At 43.0% G+C, this 10000-nt stretch overlaps 1 protein-coding gene across 4 annotated transcripts in view; it reads left to right on the top strand.

Annotated features, from left to right (window-relative positions):
* capn5b (calpain 5b) overlaps positions 1 to 10000 on the top strand; it is a 139301-nt gene that overhangs the window by 40177 nt on the left and 89124 nt on the right. For all 4 annotated transcript variants that reach the window (XM_062048989.1, XM_062048990.1, XM_062048991.1 and 1 more), the window contains one exon: positions 831 to 1004. In XM_062048989.1, coding sequence (XP_061904973.1) covers positions 840 to 1004 — 165 coding nt within the window. In that variant the 5' untranslated portion in view covers positions 831 to 839. The remainder of the gene's footprint in view (positions 1 to 830; positions 1005 to 10000) is intronic.

Here is a 10000-nt window from a genome sequence, read left to right as displayed (position 1 = left end):
TGACAGCGTAACAATACCAACACGATATTTAAACTACTTCCTTATAGTCTTTCATTGCATATAATTGTTTGATCGCAATAAAGTTAAAAATAATTAAACAAAAGCAAAAACTACTATCTACTACTAACTGGAATAATTTGGTTTGGGCCCTCACAGTCCTCCTGTGTCGAGGGAAATTATTTCATGAATTTGTAAACATGAAAATATAAATCTAAACGTTTTGAAGCACCTATTTCTCAATGTTTTAATCTAGCTTAGCCATGAGCATGTCTCTTACTGTGTGAAACCTGTGTAGCCGAGTCCTCCAGTGATAACGGTACATGAGAATGATAAGATACTGAGAAATGTAGTTTATTTGCTACAATGGAGGTGATTGTTGGTAACCGCCTCTGTCAGTCGAGTGACCGAATCAGTCAGAGATGATCTGATTTGGAAGGCATTTATCGGCAGGGGCCGATCACGTTCTTTTCAACAAAAATCGGCTGATACTAATAGATGACAAATTGATCGTCAGATCTCTACTACCAACACTATTTCTGTGACATATGTGTCATTTAAGCGTGCTTTCAGCTGTCATTTCAACACTGCTTCTTGTCTGTAGTCCGAGATTGGTCTCAGCCCTCTTGTTAGCGCACACCAGGATTTGGATAATCATATTCCGACTTGACTAAATGAACCGTACCGGTACAGCAAATGCACCACAGTTCCTATTAACCAAACCAAGCATGACAAGTGTGAACACACTTTCAGGGGCATAATGAACAAACACATTAAAAAAGATCATGAAGTCTTTGCTGAGAGGATCTATTGACCGCCCTCGTCCTCCACAGGGCTGCAGTATGTTTGCGTCGGTGAAGGCCTTCGAGGGGCAGCAGTACTCCACCCTGAAGAGGCAGTGCCTGCAAAGCGGCCTGCTCTTCGAGGACCCCCGCTTTCCTGCATTCGATGACTCGCTCTTTCACCAGGGCAACAGGATCGGACGTGTGGTGTGGAAGAGGCCGCGGGTAAGTTGCTGGAAACGGTTATCGGTTATCATTTGGTAACTTATTTACGGGTGTGTGGCGAATGTTGACGACCATCAACAAAACCTTATCCAATGGAACCTCGATTTAAAAATGTAATTGCTTTTTGAGCATGGTTCGTTTATCGAAAAGGTTCGTTTATCGGAAAAGTTCATATAGTGAAGCAGAGTTCCCCATAAGAAACGATGTAAACACGAGTAATTGGTTCTAGCCTTCACAAAATTCCCTATTTTGGTAAAAGAATGCACGCTTTGAAGACACTTTTATGCACATATACATGTGTATATACTGTATATATATATATATATATATATATATATATATATATATATATATATATATATATATATATATATATATATATATACACATATACATATATACATATGTGTATATATATATATATACACATATACATATGTGTATATATATATATATATATATATATACACATATATATATATATATATATACATATATATATATATATATATATATATATATATATATACACACATATACATATGTGTATGTGTATCCAGTGTTGGGTTAGTTACTGAAAACCAGTAACTAGTTACAATTACTAGTTACTTTATTTCAAAAGTAACTCAGTTACTAACTCAGTTACTTACACCAAAAAGTAATGCGTTACTGTGAAAAGTAACTATTTAGTTACTTCTTTTCCCCCCCCCTTTTTTAAGGCTCCCATTAATGCCCTTTTAGCCTTCATTTCAGTACTGTTATTGCACTGGAGAATAATACAATCTGTTGATCAACTTGACATGCATTTGCATCACTGAACTCAGAAAGCAATGTGGTCTACATACAACACACAAAGACAAAGATATGTTTCAAAGGGCCAATTTATTACAGGCCAGAAAAAATTGACAAAACTATTTTAAATAGCTGCAACATAATGGCACTTTAACTTTAAAAGCCTACTGAAATGATTTTTTTTTATTTAAACGGGAATAGCAGATCCATTCTATGTGTCATACTTGATCATTTCGCGATATTGCCATATTTTTGCTGAAAGGATTTAATAGAGAAAATCGACGATAAAGTTCGCAACTTTTGCTCGCTGATAAAAAAAAGCCTTGCCTGTACCGGAAGTAGCGTGACGTCACAGGAGCTAGTATTCCTCACAATTCCCCGTTGTTTACAATGGAGCGAGAGAGATTCGGACCGAGAAAGTGATGATTACCCCATTAATTTGAGCGAGGATGAAAGATTCGTAGATGAGGAACGTTACAGTGAAGGACTTGAGAGGCAGCGATGGACGTATCTTTTTTCGCTCTGACCGTAACTTAGGTACAAGCTGGCTCATTGGATTCCACACACTCCTTTTTCTATTGTAGATCACAGATTTGTATTTTAAACCACCTCGGATACTATATCCTCTTGAAAATGAGAGTCGAGAACGCGAAATGGACATTCAGTGCCTTTTATCTCCACGACAATACATCGGCGAAATGCTTTAGCTACGAGCTAACGTGATAGCATCTTGCTTTAACTGCATATAGAAACAAAAGAAATAAACCCCTGACGGGAAGTATAGATAGAAAATCAACAATACTATTAAACCGTGGACATGTAAATACACGGTTAATGCTTTCCAGGCTGGCGAAGCTTAACAATGCTGTGCTAACGACGCCATTGAAGCTAACTTAGCAACCAGACTGCACAGAGCTATGCTAAAAACATTAGCTCTCCACCTACGCCAGCCAGCCCTCATCTGCTCATCAACACCCGTGCTCACCTGCGTTCCAGCGATCGGCAGAAGGACGAAGGACTTCACCCAATGCGTTTGGCGGCCCGGAGACGTAGGAAGTCAAGGTGAAGTCGGCGGCTAGCGCGGCTAGCGCGGCTAGCGCGGCTAGCGCTCCAACAAAGTCCTCCTGGTTGTGTTGCTGTAGTCCGCTGCTAATACACTGATCCCACCTACAACTGTCTTCTTTGCAGCCTTCATTGTTCATTAAAAAAATTGCAAAAGATGTCCAGAATACTGTGGGATTATGAAATGAAAACAGAGCTTTTTGTATAGGATTCTACGGGGTACCATAACTTCCGTTACTCGGACTTCGTCACGCGCATACGTCATCATACCGCAACGTTTCAGCCGGATATTTCCCGGGAATTTTAAAATGTCACTTTATAAGTTAACCCGGCCGTATTGGCATGTGTTGCAATGTTAAGATTTCATCATTGATATATAAACTATCAGACTGCGTGGTCGGTAGTAGTGGCTTTCAGTAGGCCTTTAACTCTAAGTAGATAGGATCTTTGTTCCAAGACACAACTTACATTTAACTAAAATGTTATTTTCTTTGTGCTCGACAAAAGAAAAGTATTGAGAATGTCTCCATGTTAAAAAACTCGACTTCTGGCTTCGGCATGATATCTTGTTAGTTGTTATGAGAGTAGCGTATGTGTGTGTGTGTGTTTGGCCCTTTAAGATATGACAGCATGAGAGGTGAGTGACGTCAGTGAGTGAGTGTGCGAGAGAGGTGAGGGAGCGGCGACAGTGAGTGCGTGTAGGTGCTCTAGCTTGGTGGATGGCTGCGTGCAATAAAGTCACAAAGTTGCAACAAACCGCCGGGCTCGTCATTCACCCTCAGCTGTAAAGACCCTCTTCCGGGTAAAGTGAAGGTTGTTAGACCCGAAGTACGGCTCTGGAGGCGTGCTTTCTGTGGGTGGGGGAAAGCACGCCTCTTCTTTTCCACCGGAGCGCTCCAATAAAACACACTCAGATCTTCAGTTTCCAGCCGATACTACATACAAATAACGTAAAATAACGCAGTAACGGTAACTGAGTTTCTGTATATAAAAAAATAACGCGTTAGATTACTAGTTACCGCCGAAACTAACGGCGTTAGTAACGCGTTAGTCCCAACACTGTGTGTATCCATATGTATGTTCAAGATTCAAGATTCAAGATGCTTTATTGTTGTCCATTCTTTAACATGTACAAGACACATAAGAACTGACATTTCATTTTCGGCACATGTGTGCATATATATGTGTTAGTGTTGTCCCGATACCAATATTTTGGTACCGGCACCTCCAGAAGGTCTTATCTTTGTCCATGTGACGTCAGATTAAACAAAAATGTAGCTGTTTGGCCACAATACGCAGCAATATATTTGGAGGAGAAAAGGCGAGGCCTTTAATCCCAGGAACACCACGCCTACCGTCATGCATGGTGGTGGTAGTATTATGCTCTGGGTCTGTTTTGCTGCCAATGGAAAGGTGCTTTAAATGGGACAATGAAAAAGGAGGATCACCTCAAAATTCTTCAGGGCAACCTAAAATCTTAGTTGGGTGTTCCAACAGGACAATGACCACAAACGCACGTCAAACGTGGTAAAGGAATGGCTAAATCAGGCTAGAATTAAGGTTTTAGAATGGCCTTCCCGAAGTCCTGACTTAAATGTGTGGACAATGCTGAAGAAACAAGTCCATGTCAGAAAACCAACAAATTTAGCTGAACATCACCAATTTTGTCAAGAGGAGTGGTCAAAAATTCCACCAGAAGCTTGTGGATGGCTACCAAAAGCGTCTTATTGCAGTGAAACTTGCCAAGGGACATGTAAGCAAATATTAACATTCCTGTATGTACACTTTTGACCCAGCAGATTTGCTCACATTTTCAGTAGACCCATAATAAATTCATAAAAGAACCAAACTTCATGAATGTTTTTTGTGACCAACAAGTATGTGCCCCAATCACTCTATCACAAAAAACATAAGAGTTGTAGAAATTATTGAGGAGCTGGACGAAGTGGCTGGGGAGAGGGAAGTCTGGGCTTCCCTGCTTAAGCTGCTGCCCCCGCGACCCGACCTCGGATAAGCGGAAGAAGATGGATGGATATATATATATATATATCAGTGACGTGCGGTGAGGTTAATGTCTGGTGAGGCACTGACTTCATCACAGTCAGATTTACAAACATATGAACCCTAAAGAGTATCTTATTCACCATGTGATTGGCAGCAGTTAACGGGTTATGTTTAAAAGCTCATACCAGCGTTCTTTACACTTTCAAACTGTAGCACACAAAAGAGCACATTTAATAAAAAAAACATTATTATGGTCTTACCTTTCTTGCTGGACATCCACACAGCCAGCCTTTGCGTGTGTACCACGCCGTTTGAAAAGAACGGGTCTTCTGTCCCGAAGTCAAAAGCAAACCTTTTAGCTCCGGCGTTGGTCTACCTTTAATTATTACCTGCTGCTTCGATTGAAAGTCCAGTTTAGAAAACTGTTTTATTTTACATATGTAATCCTCCATGTTTTTAATAAAAGTTCAGGCTAGAGGAAATAAACAATCGCTGCACTTGACTTGCTAATTGTTGCTTGTTGTCACTTCTTCTGCGGCCGAGGAATGATCTCTGGGATCACTACCGCCCTCTACCACCAGGAGGCCGGATTACTGCGAGCCTCAGCCAGTACGTCTTTTGCAGCAGTTTTATGAATCCTCAGCACAAAAAATACGTTACACACATACAGTTGTTGACAAAATACACTGTCCTTTGTATACCTCAGCTAACTAAACTTTGGAAATGTATTATATAATTCATATAGCAATACGGTCTCATTGCACAGCAGGCCAGCAGTTAGCCGAGTCGTTGCGCACAATCCATGTTGAGGCACAACTGAGTGACGTGCCTCAACCGTCTCTTCTCAGTATCCATCCATCCATCTTCAACCGCTTATCCGGAATCGGGTCGCGGGGACAGCAGCTCCAGCAAAGACCCCCAGACTTCCCTCTCCAGAGCAACATTTGCGACTTCCTCCTGGGGAATCCCGAAGCGTTCCCAGGCCAGAGAGGAGATGTAATCCCCCCATCTGGTCCTTGGCCTGCCGCGGGGCCTCCTCCCAGTGGGACGTGCAACAAGGACCTCCCTAGGGAGACGCTCGTGAGGCATCCGCACGAGATGCCCGAACCACCTAAGCTGGCTCCTTTCCAAGCGAAGGAGCAGCGGCTCTACTCCGAGTCTCTCTCGGGTGACTGCACTTCTCACCCTATCTCTAAGGGAGATGCCAGCCACCCTTCTGAGGAAACTCATTTCGGCCGCTTGTATCCGCGATCTTATTTTCAATCGCTATTTTATACTTGATCATTTGACGTCCCAAGATGGCGCCAGTATGTGCTAAGGCTTGCCGTCTCTCGCTGTCAGTTTTGCTTGTTTTTGTGCTGTTCGCGTCTTTTGTTGTACCTGTCAACTCACTGTTTGTGTATGACCGCCAAACGCTGTTGGATCTTTGTCCCTCTCACACGGATATGATCAACTTCGACGTTAGTTTTACGACGTCCCAGTCAGCTTCCTCACCTGGCCGGATTCCTGCCTTCCTTTTTCGCCCTCTGGCTCCTCTCCCCCGGCGAAAGCGTCATCGGCGCCGCGGTAAACGTGGCGGCCAGCTGGTGAAAGTTAGGGCACTCCTGGCCCGGCTTTCCGTGACTTCCCGAAGGAGGTATGGACCGGTACCTGGTTTCTTCCTGCACCCACGTTTGCTGGATCCCGCCGGGTCCTGGATTGTTCCTGTCGTCGGCCTGCAGGGGGAAGCTCGCCCGCCGCGCTCCTGCTGTCCCCGCCCCCGGAGGTGCGGAGTGAATTCCCGCCACCTGCGGGCTCTGTGTCGGGCCCCACCCAGATCAGCACCGGCCTTGGATGCGCCGGCCCCCGTTAAGTTCGGTCTTGTTAACGCAAGATCCTTGACAAACAAAACATTTATCCTGAAGGATTTATTCGTCTCCCGCGGACTGGACTTCCTCTGTGTGACGGAGACTTGGCTGAGAACTGGTGAGTTCGCTCCTCTAAATGAACTTTTATCACCGGAGTGCTCGTATTTTAATTCTCCGCGGTCGTCTGGCCGAAAAGGAGGAGGATTAGCAGTCGTTTTTAAAAATGACTTTAAATGCCGTCAGATCCGCCTGCAATCCTCCTTTTCAAGCTTCGAACTATGCATGTTTGAGCTGGGTCTTTCTGATGTCGTCCTGTGTGCTGTAGTTTATCGACCACCCAAGTACCACAAAGACTTCATAAATGACTTTTCTGAATTTCTGGCCGAAATTCTGCCCAAATATGATCGTGTTCTTATTGTTGGTGACTTTAATATTCACACCTGCTGCCCAGACGAACCTCTATCCAGGAGCTTCCTGGATGTCATTGACTCTTTTCATTTTATACAGTCTGTATCTGGTTCCACACATGAACGTGGGCATACGCTAGATCTCGTATTGTCTCATGGTTTTAAAGGCCTACTGAAACCCACTACTACCGACCACGCAGTCTGATAGTTTATATATCAATGATGAAATCTTAACATTATAACACATGCCAATACGGCCGGGTTAACTTATAAAGTGACATTTTAAATTTGCCGCTAAACTTCCGGTTCGAAACGCCTCTGAGGATGACGTATGCGTGTGACGTAGCCCGGCGAACACGGGTATGCCTTCCACATTGAAGCCGATACGAAAAAGCTCTGTTTTCATTTCATAATTCCACAGTATTCTGGACATCTGTGTTCGTGAATCTGTTTCAATCATGTTCATTGCATTATGGAGAAGGAAGCCAAGCAAGCAAAGAAGAAAGTTGTCGGTGCGAAATGGACGTATTTTTCGAACGTAGTCAGCCACAACAGTACACAGCCGGCGCTTCTTTGTTTACATTCCCGAAAGATGCAGTCAAGATGGAAGAACTCGGATAACAGAGACTCTAACCAGGAGGACTTTTGATTTGGATACACAGACGCCTGTAGAGAACTGGGACAACACAGACTCTTACCAGGATTACTTTGATTTGGATGACAAAGACGCAGACGTGCTACTGTGAGTATGCAGCTTTGGCTTTTTTTTGCGTATGTACGTAACTTTTTTAAAATATATAAGCTTTATGAACCTTGGGTTAGGTGAACGGTCTTTTGGGCTGAGTGATTGTGTGTGTTGATCATGTGTTTGAATTGTATTGGCGTGTTCTATGGAGCTAGGAGCTAGCAGAGGAGCTAGGAGCTAGCATAACACGTACCGTACCGTAAGTGCGCGTCACGTACGTAACTTTTTAAAAATATATAAGCTTTATGAACCTTGGGTTAGGTGAACGGTCTTTTGGGCTGAGTGATTGTGTGTGTTGATCAGGTGTTTGAATTGTATTGGCGTGTTCTATGGAGCTAGGAGCTAGCAGAGGAGCTAGGAGCTAGCATAACAAACACGCAGGTGTTATTATGCAGGATTAATTTGTGGCATATTAAATATAAGCCTGGTTGTGTTGTGGCTAATAGAGTATATATATGTCTTGTGTTTATTTACTGTTGTAGTCATTCCCAGCTGAATATCAGGTACCGTGAGTATGCAGCCTTGGCTGCTAAACATTCGATAACTTGACCGTATGTGCGCGTCACGTACGTAACTTTTTAAAAATATATAAGCTTTATGAACCTTGGGTTAGGTAAACGGTCTTTTGGGCTGAGTGATTGTGTGTGTTGATCAGGTGTTTGAATTGTATTGGCGTGTTCTATGGAGCTAGGAGCTAGCAGAGGAGCTAGGAGCTAGCATAACAAACACGCAGGTGTTTTTATGCAGGATTAATTTGTGGCATATTAAATATAAGCCTGGTTGTGTTGTGGCTAATAGAGTATATATATGTCTTGTGTTTATTTACTGTTGTAGTCATTCCCAGCTGAATATCAGGTCACCCCCGGCTCTCACAGCATCTTCCCTATCTGAATAGCTTCAACTCCCCACTAGTCCTTCACTTGCACTTTACTCATCCACAAATCTTTCATCCTCGCTCAAATTAATGGGGAAATTGTCGCTTTCTCGGTCCGAATCTCTCTCACTTCATGCGGCCATCATTGTAAACAATAGGGAACTTTGCGTATATGTTCAACTGACTACGTCACGCTACTTCCGGTAGGTGCAAGCCTTTTTTTTATCAGATACCAAAAGTTGCAATCTTTATCGTCGTTGTTCTATACTAAATCCTTTCAGCAAAAATATGGCAATATCGCGAAATGATCAAGTATGACACATAGAATAGATCTGCTATCCCCGTTTAAATAAAAAAAATTCATTTCAGTAGGCCTTTAATGTTGACAATGTCGTTGTTGGTGATGCTGTGTTTTCTGATCACAGTCCTGTTATGTTTAATTTAAGTTTGGACCCTGATGTGAAACCACTTGCCGTGCGTCATGGGCGTGTTATTAGGTCTGACACCGCAGCCACCTTCTCCCCTTTATTTACTGTGTCCATGCAGAGTATATCACACTCTGCAGACACTGAACAATTGATGTGCTCTTTTCTTTCTACATGTTCTGAGGTTCTGGATAGTATAGCGCCCCTCAAAGCTATACGTCCAAAGCCAAAACAGGAGCCTTGGCTCAATGAAACCACACGCACAGCTCGGCGTGAGTGGCGAAGGGCGGAGCGCAAGTGGAAAGGGGATCACTTGGAGGTTTCTTATCAAATTTTAAAAGAAAACTGTCAGAACTATCAAAGTGTGGTTAAAGCTGAAAAAACAAAATATCTGTCAGACTTAATTTTAAATAGTATCAGCAAGCCACGTGTTCTTTTTAATACTATTAGTTATGTTCTTAATCCGAATCCAGCCACTTTACTGGAGATGACAAGTGAAACTTGTGAAAAATTTCTCTCCTTTTTTAACGATAAGGTTGCTTTTATTCGGGCAAATCTTTCTCGCTCTCCATTGAGTTTTAATGTGGCCACTCAGTGCTTGGCTGTGTTTAGTCACTTTGAGCCTGTGTCCATGCCTGAGCTTACAGGAATAGTCCACAAACTGAAACCCTCGTCCTGTCCCACAGACCCAGTACCCCCTCGCTTTTTTAAAGAAATCTGGGACACTATTGACTTGTCTGTTAGGGACATCATCAACAGCAGCTTGATTTCTGGCTGGGTCCCCTCTTTTTGTAAAAGAGCTGTTGTCGAGCCTTTGATTAAAAAAACAGGTCTAGATCC

The sequence above is a fragment of the Entelurus aequoreus genome, linkage group LG05, assembly GCF_033978785.1.
Source record: "Entelurus aequoreus isolate RoL-2023_Sb linkage group LG05, RoL_Eaeq_v1.1, whole genome shotgun sequence".
NCBI lineage: Eukaryota > Metazoa > Chordata > Actinopteri > Syngnathiformes > Syngnathidae > Entelurus > Entelurus aequoreus.
Note: the sequence above shows the minus strand (reverse complement) of the source record. Positions and strands in the feature narration are given on the sequence as shown.